Source organism: Crocodylus siamensis, chromosome 6 (assembly GCF_052110815.1).
Source record: "Crocodylus siamensis isolate JL-2025a chromosome 6, ASM5211081v1, whole genome shotgun sequence".
NCBI lineage: Eukaryota > Metazoa > Chordata > Crocodylia > Crocodylidae > Crocodylus > Crocodylus siamensis.
Genome location: NC_143400.1, coordinates 19,884,093 through 19,901,483, shown reverse-complemented (window position 1 = coordinate 19,901,483; position 17,391 = coordinate 19,884,093). Strand labels below are relative to the sequence as shown.

At 55.5% G+C, this 17,391-nt stretch overlaps 1 protein-coding gene across 7 annotated transcripts in view; it reads right to left on the bottom strand.

The window, feature by feature from the left end:
• Positions 1–17,387, bottom strand: part of DLG4 (discs large MAGUK scaffold protein 4) — a 47,878-nt gene extending 30,491 nt beyond the window's left edge. For 2 of the 7 annotated variants that reach the window (XM_090055578.1, XM_090055582.1), the window contains exons 1-3: positions 17,234–17,382; positions 16,040–16,150; positions 15,451–15,521 (exon numbers count right to left, since the gene is read on the bottom strand). In XM_090055578.1, the coding sequence (XP_089911704.1) occupies positions 15,451–15,521; positions 16,040–16,127 (159 nt within the window). In that variant the 5' untranslated portion in view covers positions 16,128–16,150; positions 17,234–17,382. Of the gene's footprint in view, positions 1–13,177; positions 13,571–15,450; positions 15,522–16,039; positions 16,151–17,233 lie in introns of those variants that run through there. The other 5 variants (XM_090055577.1, XM_090055579.1, XM_090055580.1 and 2 more) reach the window with 4 other exon arrangements.
• Positions 17,388–17,391: the final 4 nt, after the last annotated feature.

The following is a 17,391-nucleotide window of genomic DNA, read 5'->3' as shown; positions in this document are numbered from 1 at the left end:
TTTTTTCCTTCAAAATATTTGATTTTCCATTGGGGTGGGTGGGAAATCAGAGCCATATCAGGCCTAGAAGCTGGAATTTTAATATTATAAAAGCCTAGGTCTGTCTGTCCATAACGCTTTATTAACACTGTGATTGGCTGTCTGAAGCAACCAATTAGAGTGCTCAAAAAGTGTTCCATTCGGGAGGCAGTGGCGCGTGGCGGAGCTCCACCATGGCAACAGAGCTGATGGAGTAGGGGGGGCAAGCGAAGTGGGGGACACAGTGATGGTGCCACATGGCCGCTGTGTCCTAAGAACAGCCGGGAGGGAGGGGAGTTGGGGGGGCGAGCTTTGCACAAGGCCAGGTGCGCAGCAACAGCAGCGCGAGGCACTGGGTGGCGGCTGCAGACATCGCACGCAACCTGTGCCTGGGAGGCAGCAGTGCCATGGGGTGGAGCAGCAGGGGGGCGCGTAGAGCCAGACAGTGGGGGGGCGCGCACAGTGCTGGAGGCAGAGCGACGGCAGAGTGGGCTGGCGGGTGGCGGCACTCCATCCCCATCCACCCCCACCACCCCGGGTCATTCTTGATGGGCGATTGGCTAGTCCCTCAATAATTTCTTTTCCCACCCCCCCCTCCCTAAAGTCATTAGTTAATTAGCAATGACTAAAAATGGACTCGAATTAAGTTTTTTTGATTGAAAAAAGTGGTTCTCTGCAAAAATATATGGGGGGCAAAATTAATATTGTGACTGATTTGCACTTGCTCCCTGCTCCAATTTCATAGCCAGAGGGGTCAAAATACTATGTGGTAATGAGACACACTGCTACACATGCACCCCCCCCCCCATGATTTTAACACACAATCCTGTCACACACATGCACGTGCATATGCTATTACACATGCACATACACATATTATGTGTGCACGCATACAGAATTACATGTGTGCATACACAACCACATTTGCAGACACACAATTATATGTGCACACAAACACACAATTATGTGTACACATGTACATATTACATATGCACACACAAAATTACATATGCACACACAACTGCATGCAATTGGGTATGTGTGCACATGTAATTGTGTGTAGGAGTGCACAAGTAATTGTGAGCACATGTAATATGTGCATGTGTACACGAAATTGTGTATGTGTACATGTGTAACTGTGAGCAAATGTAATTGTGTGAACATGTTCATGCAATTACACATGCAGACATACACACCTAATTACATGTGTACACTTGCATATACACAATGCTATTACATATACACATATTGCACGTGCACAGACAATTATGCATATTGGATTTTACAGCCACGAACAGCACTTCCAGGGAGGAGGCTTCCTGGGATGGGACAATCTTTCTCTCTCTCCTGGAAGTAAGTGTCTGTTCTCCCACAGGTTGGCTGATCTCCTCTGTAGAGCTTTAATCTAGGTTTGACAGGGGACAGGGAACCAGTGGTTGAGGAGAACCCAGGGCTGGCGAGCCACAAACAAGGCACTGGACCAAACCAGGTAGGCACTAAGGGGTACACTAGACAACAAGGCAAAGGGGCTCCAAGAGCACCTGTCGGGGGGCTAACGTGTCTTTACACAAATGCCAGAGTATGGGGAATAAGCAGAAGGAGCTCACACTCGTACTTGCTAGCACCCAGTACAACCTAGTCGGCTTAATGGAAACATGGTGGGACTCTACTCACAACTGGCCAGTGGGCACTGGGGGTACTGGCTGTACAGGCGAGACAGAGTGGGGAAAAAAGGTGGGGGTGTAGCTCTCTCTGTTAGGGAGCAGTACACATCTTCCATCACCAAGGCGGGGGTAGAGGCGGGGAATACCAAGGCATTGTGGGTGAGGATCCAGGGGAAAAGGACTTGGTAGTGGGGGTCTACTACAGACCTCCTCAGCAGGATGACGAGCTAGACCTGGTATTCTCCAGGCAGCTCTCAGAGCCATTGAGGCGAGAGAGGCGGTGGTCATGGGGGACCTAAATTACCCGGACATCTGCTGGGAGGAGCAGACGGCCAAATCAAACCTCTCACGTAGGTTGTTAAACCGTGTGCAGGACCTCCACCTAAGCCAGGAGATGTCCAGTCCCACCAGGGGTAGCGCCTTACTAGACCAGGTCTTAGCAACAGGGATGATCTCAGGGACCTGCGAGTGCACAGTAGCCTGGGACACAGTGACCATCGCTTGGTAGAGTTCACAGTCCAGCAAAGGGTGGGAAAATATCCAGGGGGGGTAAAGTGTTAGTAAACTTAACAGACTAGTCAGCGAGGTGGCTGAACTCAAGAGCATCAAGCAAATGGGGGTCCAGGAGGGTTGGCGGTTCCTCAGGTGAGCGATCCTTGGGGCACAAAAAGAGACTATTCCATTACACAGGAAAGGGGGCAAGGGGACAACCCCCCCTCGGCTGAACAGGGAGCTCCAGGAAAGATGGGGGCGAAGAGAGAGATTTACAGGCAGTGGAAGTGGGGGAGCCACCAAGGAGGCAGACACCTCCCTGGCACGCTGTTGCAGGGAATCAGCTAGGCAGGGCAAGGCAGGGCTGGAGCTTAGGCTGACTACAACAATCAAGGACAATAAAAAGTCCCTCTACAGATACACAGCAAGCAAAAGGAAGGCGCAGAGTGACATAGGGCCCCTGCAGGACAGATCAGGGCAGCTGGTGGCCGAGGCAGGGAAAGAGGCAGAGCGCTTCAACGAGTTCTTCGCTTCAGTATTCGCGAGTACTGGCCAGGACAATTCCCCAACCTCGAGCATAGACAGATGTCCGGGAGGCACTAGACCGCCAATGGTTAGTGCTGACTTGGTGAAGGAGAACTTGGAGGGGCTGGATGGGTACAAGTCAGCCGGCCCGGATGACCTCCACCCACGGGCGCTGAAGGAGTTGGCTAGTGTCATAGCTGAGCCGCCGGCATGGCTGTTTGAGCTCTCACGGTGCTCTGGCCAGGACCCTGAGAACTGGAAAAGGGCCAACGTGGTGCCCATTTTAAAGAAGGGGATAAGGGGTGAGCCGGGTAACTTTAGGCCAGGCAGTCTTACCTCTAGCCTTGGGAAAACACTGGGAAAGAGCGCATTTGTGAAGCCCAGCAGGGGAAGCGATGTTGAAAGGGAACTAGCACGGGTTTGTCACAGGTAGATCCTGCCTGACAAACCTTATAGCCTTTTACGACCAGGCCGCACGCTGCCTTGACACAGGAGCTGAGGCCGATGTCATCTACCTGGACTTTAAGAAGGCTTTCGACACAGCTTCCCCATGAGAATAGGATGCGAAACTGACGGGCTGTGGCGTGGACGCCTACACAGTCAGGTGGGTGGCCAACTGGCTCAGGGACCGCACCAGAGAGTGGGGGTGGACGGGACGTTCTCGGCCTGGAAGGAGGTGGCCAGTGGGGTCCCGCAGGAGTCGGTCCTTGGACTGGTGTGATCTAATATCTTCATCAGCGATTTGGACGAGGGTGTGTGGAGCACCCTGTCCAAGTTCGCAGACGACACCGAGTTATGGGGCAAAGTTAACACACCAGAGGGCAGGGAGCGGATCTGGACAGGTTGGAGCAACGGGCAGAACGAAACATGATGCAGTTCAACAAAGACAAATGCAAGGTGCTCCACCTCAGGAGGAGAAATGCCCTGCACACCTACAGGTCGGGGGATGACCTCCTCAGCAGCTCAGTGGCTGACAGGGATCTTGGAGTCATAGTTGACTCCAAGACGGACATGAGCCGGCAGTGTAACGAGGCCATCAAAGCCAGTTGCACCTTGTCGTGCTTTAGCAGATCCATGGCCAACAGACCGAGGGAGGTGTTGCCCCCCGCCCCCCATGCAGCACTGGTCAGGTCGCAGCTGGAGCACTGTGCCCAGTTCTGGGCGCCGCACGTCAAGAGGGACACGGAGGATGTGGAGAGGGTTCAGAGGAGGCCACTCGTATGGTTAGTGGCCTCCGTGCAAGGCCCTACGAGGGGAGGTTGAGGGATCTGGATCTCTTCAGCCTTCGCAAGAGACGGCTGAGGGGAGACCTTGTAGCAGGCTGTAAGTTTAGCAAGGGAGGACAACAGAGAGTTGGGGAGGCACTTTTTACCAGGGCACCCCTAGGAGTCAGTAGGAATAATGTGTACAAACTAGTGGAGAGTAGATTCAGGTCAGACATTAGGAAGAAGTTTTTCACAGTAAGGGTGGCCAGAGTCTGGAACAGGCTGCCAAGAGAGGTGGTGCTCTCACCTAACTTGGAGGTCTTCAGGAGGAGGCTAGATAAGCACCTGGCTGGAGCTGTCTGACCTCAGTCCTTTTCCTGCCAGGGGCAGGGGGTTGGACACGATGATCCTTCCAGATCCCTTCCGACTCTACAATCTATGCACACACACACAAATCACACTGTAGACACACAATCACATGTGCACATAAATATGGTATTACGTGTGCAGACACACACACACAGGATATTACATGTGCACACATACACAATAACACATGCACATGAGCTCATACACAATCACCCATGAAGATATACAATTTCTCTGAATATTAATCAGGTGATGTAAGCATGAGAGCGGAGCTACTGCTCATCATCTCTCCCTAATAAGCAGGCTATTCATTGTATTAAGCCAACAGGCCTCCATGGATCCCCGTGGCAACCACAGGTCAAAAGATGATTCACATCCCCCTACATATCAACACGCACCCAATCAAGACTTAATGATGCTAATGAAGATATTATACTAATGAATATGCATGACCAGGCTTCCCGCTCCAATAGTCAGACAGGAACTGAGCAGAGGCAGGATAATTATGTGCCATATATGGAACTGAAATGCATAGTGTGCCCAGTCAGTGACATCCAGCAATAATTTAATTAATAGAGCTCATTAATTAATCATGATTACAGCCCTCTCCCCCCATCATCATCATCATTAATAGTCACAAATATCACGTTAATCATGTGGTCACTGCTATGCACTGCCATTGTGGCGTGCACGTGTACATGTGTGTGCGCACATCCTGGACACCTGGCATGTGTACATGCATGCGGGGCGGGGGGGGGGTCTCCCAGATGTCTGGGTTGTGTGCATCTGTGCCGAATGCCTGGGTTATACACGTGTGTGTGTGTGTGTGTGTACCCGTGTCCCAGATACTTGGATTCTGGATGTGTGCCCCCCAGATGCTTGGGGTCCATCTGTCCGGACCTGGATGCCTGACTCGTGTGTGTGTGTTCTGGGCTCCTAGGTTGTCTGTGGCTGTGCATCAGTCCTGGAGGCCTGGTGTGTGTCCCAGATGCCCGAGTTGTGTGCATCTGTCCTGAACGCCTGGGTTCTGCGCACGTGTATATATACGCGTGTCCCAGAGGCCTGGGTTCTGCATGCGTGTGCACAGGTGTGTGCATGTCTGTCCTGGATGCCTGGGATGTGTGCATGTATGTGTACATGCACATGCGTGCACACACACACGTGTAGGGGGTTGCCCCAGTGCAAGGGCACTTCTCCCCCCATCCCTGCATCATCATCTCCTCGTTGCTTAGCAACCACCTGTAGGGGCCCTACAATTGTCATGGGAACCAGCTCCAGAGTCACAGCACATGAGGGGGATCCCCGTCACTTCCTGTCCCAAGCTGTCCCCCCCACCACCCCAGTGGGGGTGGTTATGTCGGGGACATGTGACTGGGGGGATAGGTGCTTGTGTGTCTCAGATGACTGGGCTATGCACGTGTGTGTGTGCATGTGCATGCCTCTCATTGTGCGTGTGTATGCATGTGTGTGTGTCTCAGTTGCCTGGGTCATGTGTGCATGCATTGGATGCTTGGGTTCTGTGCCTTTCTGTACATGGGGTAGATCCAGTCAATATGGGATACAGGCACAGAGAACCCAGGCATCCAGGCCGCGTGCATGCATGCATGCACACACACGCACACCCCCCTGCCACCACAACCCAGGTGTCTGGGTCTAATGCATGCACACATGCACAGAACCCAGAAGTCTAGGATGCACACACTCACAACCTAGGCTTCCAGGACACACACACATATACAACCCAGGCATTTGGGACACGCACACGTGCAGATATACATGCACACACAACTCAGGCATCCAAGACACACATGCGCACAGATTCCAGGAATCTGGGACACACCCACATACAAACATATGCAACTCAGGCATCACACACACACACACACACGCACACACACACACACAGAACACAGGCATCCAGGACACACGCACCTACACAACCCAGTAGTTTGATGAACAGAGCTCAGGCATCTGGGACACACCCAGACAACACAGGCACGTGACACATACACACACAACCCTAGCATTCTCATCTCACAGACACACAACCCAGCCATCCAACCCAACCCAGCCATCACACAAACACACACAGCCATCTGACATGCACACATACACACACAGCCATCTGGGTCACACGTACACCAGGCATCTGGGACACATGGACACCCTGCCCCCCCAAGTGTCTGGAACACACACACACACACACACGCCTACACAACCAAGGCATCCGACACACACCCCCACACAACCGCAGCATCCGTATCTCGCTGGCACACACACCTATACAGACACACACGTGTGCTGCTCTAGATCCCCCCCACACAACACAGCAAAGCTCAAACCTGACCCTCCAACCCCCACAGGCCCAGAACCAGGACCCCCAGCCCAACGCCCCCGATTGGACACCCCAGCCCTGTCCTGCCCCCCCAGCACGCCGCCCCTGTTGTCCCCCCCACCTTCTGCCTTTCCTAAAATACACGCCCCCCCACGCAGACCATGCATGGAGTTATCCCTAGTTGTCATGGCAACCCGGAGCTGGCAGCAGAGGGATGGGGGGGCAATGGCGGGGAGGGGGGAGGGGGAGGCAGGATGGAGCCCCAGATGCTGCCCCCCACTGCTAGGCCCAGGCCAGCTGGGAAGAACCCAGGTGTCCAGGCTTGTAACACCCCCTGCCCCACAATAAGACCCCAGGCACTGCCAGAGAACCCAGGTGCCCAGGCTCCCAATGCCCCTGGGCTCTGAACCCACAGCCCCCCTTCAAGAGCTGGGGAGCCTGGACGCCTGGGTTCCCCCTCCACATGTTGTCATGCATACGTGTGTGCTCGTGTCCGATGTGCAAGTGTGCACACACTGCTTCTGATGTGTGCTTTAGGCATGGAAGTGTGTGTGGATACATTACTGGGGGGGTGTATGCACTATTCCCCATGCACATGTTAGGCATTTAAGTGTACTCTATGTGTGTGCATACATGCTTACTTCCTCATGCATGGCCATGTCTGTGTTTGTGTGTGCGTGTGTACACAGTGCTATAGGATGTGCATTGCACTCAGGCATGCGAGTGTGTATATATTTTGGGTGTGTACACACACATTGGAGGAACTGCACCCCCTGTTCCCCACACGTGTGTTACTTAAGTGTGTTGTTACATGTGTTCAAGTGTGTGTGAAGCTGGTGTGAGTCTGCACATGCTATCCTTGCTATGTGTGTTAGGCGTGAGCCTGGTGTGTTTCCCCATGTCCTTGTGAAAACACAACACTGGCTGGCCTGGCTGAGCATGGGTGTGTGGGTGTGCAACTGTGCCCTTGTGAGCACTTGTCCAGGACATACACACACACAGAACCCAGGCATCTATCTGGGACACACACGTGTATGCATCCACACACATCCACCCATACCCATAGTATATACACACACACACACACACACACGCGCGCGCGCCTGAGTGGCATGCACATGCTTATGGCTCACCAAAACCCTGGCATCCCACACACACACATGCAGAATTTAGGCATCCGACACACACACGCATGCATGCACAGAACTCAGGAATCAGGGACACACAAACTGAGGAGTCTGTGACACACTTGCCCACACACACAGAACCCAGGTGTCCAGGACACACACACACACAGAACCCAGGTGTCCAGGGAACAGACGGACACACACGCACAGAACCCTGGCATCTGGGACATCCCAATGCACATATACACACACCTCTGGTATCTGGGATACACAACCCCACACCCCAGACATTGCATGCACACAGTGTCCAGGCTAAACAGACACAGCCACACAGAACCCAGGCAACTGGGGCATGTACACACATACACACATACACACGCGCAAGGCTTGCCCCTCCTCCCCTGTGATCCGCCCCCTGGAGGAGGGCCCCATTGCCTCATTAACATACTCATTAGCGTATGAACAACCCCTCAGGCCCCCCACCCCTGCCATACACATGCGCACTGAGGCCCCAACACACACGCATGTGCACAGATGGACAACCTGGAAACTCATGTGTGCATACACAGCCTCCAAATCCAAAATATGCATGTGTACACACAGACACCCCAAAACATGCGTGTGCCCACAGGTTCCCTGACACACCTATACACATGGCCACAGACACAAAACACTTGTGTGCTCAGTCTCAGACACTGTGGAAACAGGTGTGAAGCACATATGTGCCAGCACAGGCATCCTAGCTCACACATGTGCGTACGCACAGAAAGATCTAGGACTAACATGCACATGTGCACATCTGCAGATACCTCAACCCATGTGGGCACACACAGACCCTGCCCAAATATACCTGTCCACATGCAACACACTTGTGTACAGTCATACATCCTACAGAACACTCATGCGCGCGCGCGCGCACACCCTCCCCCCACACACACACAGTGTCCCGGCTCAAAGGTCTCAAATCAGCCCCACACACGACACACTCCAACACATGTGCACACCAACTGCACCACACACAGAACCCAAGTCTCCACACGTACTCCTGCACACCGAGACAGATATCACACACATGCTGTAAACACACACCCTGCACACAACTTCCCACACCACATGTTGCAACATGCAGGCGTGCACACACATCCCCACACACATTAACATGCTCCCCCAGTCCATCGTCACACAAAGTGCACACACACAATCAACATACAAACACACTTCCCCATGGCCTGCACACACTTTCCCCACAGGTACACAACACACACACAGCACTGGTCCAGAGACACAGACATGCCTTGTGCCTCCATACACATGTTTACACACAGGGCACACACAACATGTGTGCACAACAGGCTTGTTCACTCAGACACCCTAGTGCGTGCACACACACACACACACACAGCTCACATTTCAAACACATGAACTCCCCTTTGCTCCTGAACACACACACGTACACAAAGCACTAGCACACACACGTGCACATACACGCACCCTTGCTCACTAGTCCATACACATCACACGGACACACCATCCCTCTCTGTGGCAACACACACTCAACACAGGCCTAACTATGCACACATGTGTACACACAGAGACACATGGATACACTAACTTGCTGCACACATGGACACCCAGGGCAGGTGCACACACATGCATATGCACACAAACACACTGACCTGCTCCATGAATGTGCACACACACGCACACACACGCCAGTTCACACACTGCATGTATGTACAATGCAAATGTATATGTATGTACAAACATGCGTGTACACACAGATGGGCTGCCCCCTGGATGCACATGCACACACTGAAGGGCTACCAATAGGTACACATTTAAACAGACACACACTCCTACTGAACACAAATACAGACTCACTGCACACACACAAGTATGCTGACCTTCACCATGTGCATACACACACAGAGTTACCACTGTGACCCTGTCCACACACATGGTGCATGCACACAGATACACCTGCAAACAGACACACAGTTGCCCTGTCCAATCTCCACACACACAACACGTGTATGCGCAACTCACCCATGCCCCCACCCCACTACTCAGACATACACAAGGCACACACACGTATGTATAGATGCACCCGTACACACAGGTGCAGTGACCCTCTCCATGCACACACACGTATACAAATATGGGGCGCTCACACACACACAGTCGCCTCCCTGCATGTGCAAACACATATACACCGACTCAAAGCAGATGCACACAAGTACACTGACCCGAGGCTGTATGCACACTGCACACATGCATGTACACACATACACACTTAAGTCTGCATTCATGTCCATACACCCCACCCATACACTCAGTGCAGGCCTACACAATTTATACACATGTACACACATACACACACACGCACCCTGTGTGGATGCATGCGTGTGCATGCACACACAGACACACTGATTACACCACACACACACAAGTACACTGACCTCAGCTTTATACATGTGCGTGCACGCACACATATCCCCCTCAGCATAAATGCATGCATGCGCACACACACACACAGATAGACCTGCATTCATGTCCACACCACCCCCTCCAAAAACACCCTGTAAAAGGCCTACACAATGTATACACATGTACAAAGACACACACACACACACACTCCTCTGTATATACGTGTGTGCATGCACGCACACACACGCACAGATTCACCACTGCAAGCACACAAGTACACTGATCACACCATCATGCACATATTGTTACCCCTGCACCTGTCCACACACACACACACTGCGTGCATACAATGCAAACACTCACACCCATATCTATACTTAATACACACATGCACAAATACACTGACCCTTTCCATGCACACGCTACACACATTTATAGCTGTGCTCAGCCCCAGCCTACACAGTGCACACACATGTACAGACACACACACGCACTCTCCCCCTTGCACATGCAAGCCCCCTGCTCCTAGGCCATAAACAACACCCATGCACACACACACGTGTGCAAGGTACATGCAGAGCCTGGCACGCAGCTGCCCGTCTCCCCACTGTTCCCCCTCTCTCCTTGCACATGCGCCCCCATGCGCTGAGTGGGTGTGTAGCGCTGGCTTTGGGCTCTGGAAAAAGTCCCCCCAGCAACATAACACACATGGCAGAGGAAGGGGCACAGAGAGCCCCCCCTGCACAACAGAGAGGCCCCAGAGCCCCCCCTGCACAACAGAGACTCCAAAGACCCCCCCCATAATAGACACCCTCAGGTACCATAGAAACCTCCCCCTGCATGACAGAGAAACCCCCTCAGACAAAGGCCCCAGACCCCCTGCCAATCCTCCCACTGCCATAGACTGCATAATAGACCCCCTAGCACTATAGAGATGCCCTGTGCATGATAGACAGCCCCCTAGCACTATAGAGACCCCCCCATGCAGAAACCTCACACCCCCACAATAGATAGCCCCTGAGCCCTGCATAACAGAGACACCACTGAGCACCCTCTGGTACAGACAGGCCCCAAACCCCACCATGACAGACAGACCCCCCCAAGCCCTCCCAGGATCATAGAGACCCCCCCAAGTACCATAGAGACCCTCTGTATAATAAACAGCCCCCACCACCATAGAGAACTCTCTGTAAAAAGAGGCCCAGACCCCCCAGCACCATGGAGTGCCCCCTGCGTGACAGACCTTCAGTATCATAGAGATGCCCCCCCATGTGATAGATATACTCACCAGTACCATAGAGACCTGTGCATGAGAGAGAGACCCTCCCCAGTATCATAGATGTTCCAGACCTCTCAAAACAGACAGCTACCCCCCAAATATAGGCCCCTGCATGATAGAGACCCCCCCAGCACCACAGAGACCTCAAGCCACCAAAGAAACCCCCAACACCACAGAGACTCCAGACCCCTCCACCCCCGCACAATAGGCACCAGGCCCTCCCCACCATAGAGAAGGCCCTAGACCCCCCCCATATGTACCATAGAGACCCCGGATCCCCTGCATGACAGAGAGGCTGGGCATCTTAAATATCCCCCAGCCACTTCCTGCCATAGGACTAGAAAGCCCCCCCAGTACCATAGAAAGCACCCAGACCACCCATGACCATAGACTGAAGCCCCCCTCCCCTACATGACAAAGAGGCCCCAGATCCCTATAGGGCCATAGAGAAGCCGTGCCCCGCATCAGTATGGAGACCCTCACACCAGCCTCCTACACCCCAAGGGCCACTGAGTTCCCCCCTCTAAGCACGATAGAGGGGCCCAACCTCCCGATCACCATAGAGACACCACCAGGATCACAGAGTTCCACACCTATGCAGAGCAGAGAAGCCCCAGTCACCCCTCACCATCACCATGGAGACCCCTCCAGACCCCTGCACCCCCCAGGACCATAACATTCCCCTCTCCAAACATGACAGAGAAGCTCCAGTTGTCCCCATCGTTACCATGGAAATCCCCCTCCCCTCAGCCCCTTGCACCCCAAGGCCGCCAAGTTGTCCGCTCCTAGCATGACAGAAAGGCCCCAGCCACTCCACTGTCACCATGGAGACCCCCCCCAACAGGCCCCTACAACCCCAAGACCACAGAGTTCTCTCCTCCAAGCATGACAGAGAGGCCCCAGATGCCCCCCCATCACCATGGAGACCCCCCCAGCCCCCTACACCTCCAGGACCAGAGGTCCCTATCTATGTACAACCAAGAGGCCCCACATATTGCCCCCATCACCCTAGAGACCCCCCCCACAGCCCCTGCACCCCCAAAACCATAGAGTTCCCCCTCCAGGCATGACAGAGAGGCCCCAGACACCACTGCACCGCACCGTAGAGCAGCCTGTGCCCCCTCCTCCCCTGGTGCGAGAGAGCGGCCTCCGCATCTCCAGCACCATGGAGACGAGTCCCCCCCCCAGCACCATGGAGAGCTCCTAGCCCCCCCACAGCTCCCACTCCCCAGCACCACGGAGACCTCCCAGCCCCATAGGGGACTCCAACCCAGGGACCTGTTGCACCCCCCAGTAACCCCAGCCCTCTCCCACCTACTACCTGCCCCAGTCACAGATCCCCCTCCCTGCCCCATAGATGCCCCAATCCCACCCCAAATCACCCACTTCCTGCCCCAGTTACCCCCACCTGATCCTTCTTGCCCCATACATGTCCCCACCCACATCTCTCCTCCCTGCCCCATAGTTACCCCCAGATCCTCCTTGCCTCATACATATCCCCACCCCAGACCCTCCTAGCCCCATAGATGCCGCCACACCAAATCATCCCCTTCCCTGCTCCAGTCACCCCCACCCCAGATTCTCCTTGCCCCATACATGCCCCCCACCCAGATCCCCCCTCCCTGCCCCATAGTCACCCCCACCCCAGACCTTCCCTGGCCAAGAGATGCCCCCAACCCCCAGATCCTCCCCTCCCCAGCCCCCCAGATATGCCCCCCACCCAGAGCTGGGCGCACCTTGGTGGTGACAATACAGAGACAGTCCATGGCGGGCGAGGGGCGAGCAGCTGCCTGGGCCGGGTCTGCAGCTCATCAGAGGCTGGGGAAGGGGTTGGGAGGGGGTCCTGCCCCAGAGGCACCAGTTGCCCCCCCCCGGGGTGGGGGGGAGGAGGAAGGGGGGGAGAGGGGGAGAAGGGGAGTGAGTGATGATGGAAGGCAGTGGGCAGAGGAGAGGAAGGGATGGGGGCAGGCAAGCAGGCGGAAGGGGGGAGAAAGGGAGGATGGGGGGAGAGAGGGAGACGGAGGGGTAGAGAGAGAAGGGGATGGAGGAAAGCAGGGGGTGGAAGGGAGAGAGGGAAGGGGAAAGGCAGTGGGTGGAGGAATAGAAAGAGAGAGAGAGAGAGAGAGAGAGAGAGAGAGAGAGAGAGATGGTGGAAGCCCGTGACTGGAGGAAACCTGGGGGGGGGGAAGCAGGAGGCGGCAGGCGGTGGGTGGAGGGATGGAGGGATGGGGAAAGGCGGGCGAATGGAAGGAGAGATGGGTGGGGGGGAGAGGGGAAGCAGGAAAGAGACACCTGGAGGGATGCGGGGAGCAGGGGATGGAAGCATAGAAATAATGGATAGAGGACTGGAGGGAGCAGGGGAGGGAGAAAGAGAGAGAGGAGAGGTGGAAGCAGCAGATAGAGGACTAGAGGGATGGAGAGCTGCTGGATGGAGAGACAGGGGAGGCAGCAGCAAAGAGGCACAGAGAGGCAGGGCTGGGGGGTAGGGGGCATGAGGCAGTGAGGGATGAGGAAAAGTGGCTAGCAGAGGAGTGGAGGCTGGAGAAGATCAGCCCCAGGTGGGGGGGCCTCTGGGTACTCAAGGGTTAACCTTGTGGCATGTGGGAGGGGAGGGGTTAACCCTTGGAGTGCTGCAGGTGGGCAGGGCCCACTAAAGCCCCACCCACATGGCAGCAGGTGTGCATGTGTGGGTGTGTGTGGGGGTGTGGTTAACCCCTACAGTACCAGGCGGAAAGAGGAGGCGGTAAGATGACGTACCCCTTCCCCCCCATTGTGGGGGAAGAGACACGTGTGGGCATGCACACGCATGTGAGTCAGAGGCCCTGGTGTGCGCCTGCCAGAGGGAGGGCATGTGCAAATGTGTGGGGTGGGTGGGCACACACAGGTCCTCCTCACACGCAAGTGCTTGTTGCACATGGTGTGTTCAGGTAGTGTCCAGGGGGAATGTTGCTTCTGGCAGGTCAAAGGGTGTGGGTGAAGTAGCAGGCTATGTGTTACAGGTGCCACATGCGTGGCAGACACCCAGTGCACGCTGATGTCACAGTGTGAACATACATGGGTGTATACAGGTCCAACTGCCTGCCAGCATGCGTGGAAAAGAGGGCTTTGGGTGGGTGCAGGGAGCACAGCCGTGCACAAGCACACGTGTGTGACGTGAGCATTCACACTAGTGTGGGGGCACATCCTGGCGCCAGAGTGGAGGGTACGTGTGTGCTAACATGCATGCAAATAATGCACACAAGAACATGTGGCCTGTGGCCTGGACCTGGTGCGCTCCAGAGGGGAGGGCACAGACTCCACCCCCTCTCCACAGCCCTGCCCCCAGGCTTTGCATTAATTAATATGGGACCCAGGGCCCCCACAAGTCTCCACTCCAATCCAGCCCTGCCCCATGGTGCTGGGGGGGGGGGCAGAAAGGGTCCCCCAACCTGAATCCCTGTTGGTATCTCCTCCCATACTCCACATTTTTGGTACAGTCCAAGCTATTGGTGCAGCCCCCCCCCCAACAGTACCTCCCTCCTACAATGCCCCCAGGCAGTATAGTTCCCCCCCAAAAAATGCACCCTCCCCAAAAAGGGACCTTCTCCCACATTAGTATGACCCAACCCACCTCTGAGCCCTATTGGTACAGGCCCCCCTTCCCTTTGAATCCCAGTGGTTCAGTCCACCTCATGAGTACAGCCACCCCACCCTGAACTCCATTAATATAGTCTGCCCTGCTGACGTGTACAGTATGCCCCCCGCCCCCAACACCCTGAAGCTCGTTAGTACAGTCTGACCCACTAATAGAGACACCCCCCCTCCATGAACCCCATTGGTACAGCCCAACCCACTGATATCACTCCCCTCCACACAGCTCCATTAGTATAGTCCTCCTCAGAAGTGCCCTGTTCTACTTAGCCAAGTTCCACCCCAGAGCTGGCTGTATTTCAGTCCTGGGTCCATGTTCTACTCAGCCAGACTTCACCACAGAGATGGGTGCACCTGCCAGGGGCTGGGGGGCACTTACCTGGGCCTGGGCACAGTAGGGTGTGGGGATCCGGCTCTCGGCCACCATCACCTCATAGAACTCTTGGATGTCTGGGGAGGAGTAGGGGGAAGAGTGGGGGGACATCACCACCCTAGAAACTTAAGCCCCGCCCACACCCCATAGCTCCTCCCCTATTCATAAGCTGCCCCCTAAGCGCAGCCCCCCAGCCTGTAAGCTCCACCCTGGAGGGCAGGTGTCCCTCTGCCTTGTGCCTCAACATGCCTCATAGGCTCCACCCCTTGGTCTCCCCATCCAGTTTAGACCCCTTCCACCATCCTAGTTTAAGGGGCAAGGAGTCTAAGCCCTGCCCCCTCACACCCTAACTCCCATCCTTTCCACAGCTGTGAGCCTGGGTCCTTCCCTAAGCCCTTCCTTAGTAAGACTCCTCCTGTGTCCCACATGCCTCACCCCCTTTCCGTAAGTTGAACCCACAGGTATTAAAGCAGGCCCCCAAGACCCACCCCCCCATAAACCCAGTCCCCATGACTTCTGCTAGGTTTGTGACTGGGCCACAAGCCCAGCCCTTGGGCTGCTAAGCCCCACCCCCTACACCCCAAGCCCTGCCTACCCAGGAGGGCCTGAAAGAGGTCACTCTGGAGGACGCAGAGCAGGGCCTGGGCCTGGCGCCGGGCTGAGGGGTCCAGTGACGCTGCCATGAGCCGTGCAGCTGCCTGGGCATCTGGGGGGCAACTGGGGTCACCACAGCCCTACCCACCGAGGGACACCACCCCAGCAGCGAGTACACCATGATGGCAGTCATTGCACACATGAAACCTAGGTGTCCAGGTGTGTCTCCCACCCACACACAACCCAGGTGACCAGCCGTCTCACACATGCTCCAGGTGTCTCCCACTCACAGACACCACCACCCCCCCGGGAATCCAGGCATCTGGGCGTCTCACGCACCAGCCCAGGTATTCATTGTATTTCTCTCTTCTCCCCCACCCCAAAAATGCGCACACAACCCAGGTGTGTGGGTGCATGTCACCCCCCCGCCCCCCGGTGTCCAGAATGTGCACACACACCAAACGCAAGTGTCTGTCTGTCTCTCACACACACCCCCCATGGCATACAGGACATGCACACACAACCCAGGTCTGCACATACGTGTCACACACACAATCCAGGTGTCCTGGATTCACACGTGCAACCCAGGCATCTAGAACACACAAAACCTAGGTGGGTCCAGGACACTTCATCCAGCATGCCTCCCCGCCCCACACATGCACACAGTCTCCCCCCCAGGTGTATGGGATACATACACGTAACCCAGGCTGTTAGGGCACACACAGCCTCCCCCTCACATTCCCAGCTAAAACCCACCACCCACAGTGCCCTAACCACCCCCAGTAGGTGCCAAAGCGGGGTGCAAAGACCCCAGGAACTGCTCCACTATACCTTGGTGCCTCCCCGGCATGGCAGGGCTGAGCCACGGCTCTAATCCCCCTAAGCTGCCTCCGATCCAGCCAGGCTTAAGGGATTGCAGGGCCTGGCCCCACCCCCCATGCAAGGCGCTGTACATGAGGGCTCAGTGTGCCCCCATGCAAGGGGCCCTGGTCATCCCCATGCTTGGTGCAGTCCCTGTGCGAGGGGGCCTGGCATCCTTGTGATCCATGTGCCCTGCCCTGGGAGGGCCTGTGGTACACCCACATGCAAGGAGTCCTGCCCACATGCAAGGGGCTGCAGTGCCTTTGTGGTCTAGTGTGCCCAGCGGATCCACCTCCCACATCTCTGCCAGGCCCTGGCACCTCAAGCTGCTCACATGTGAAGGGGTCCTGGTGATCCTTGTGTGAGGGGTCCTGGTGATCTCTGCGAGTCCTGTGCCACGTGCCTCATCACTGCGAGGTCCCTGTCCAGACTGTACGATTCCCTGGTGCAGTCGAAGCTGTACACCCAGGGGCCTGGCTGCCTGGGTTCTCT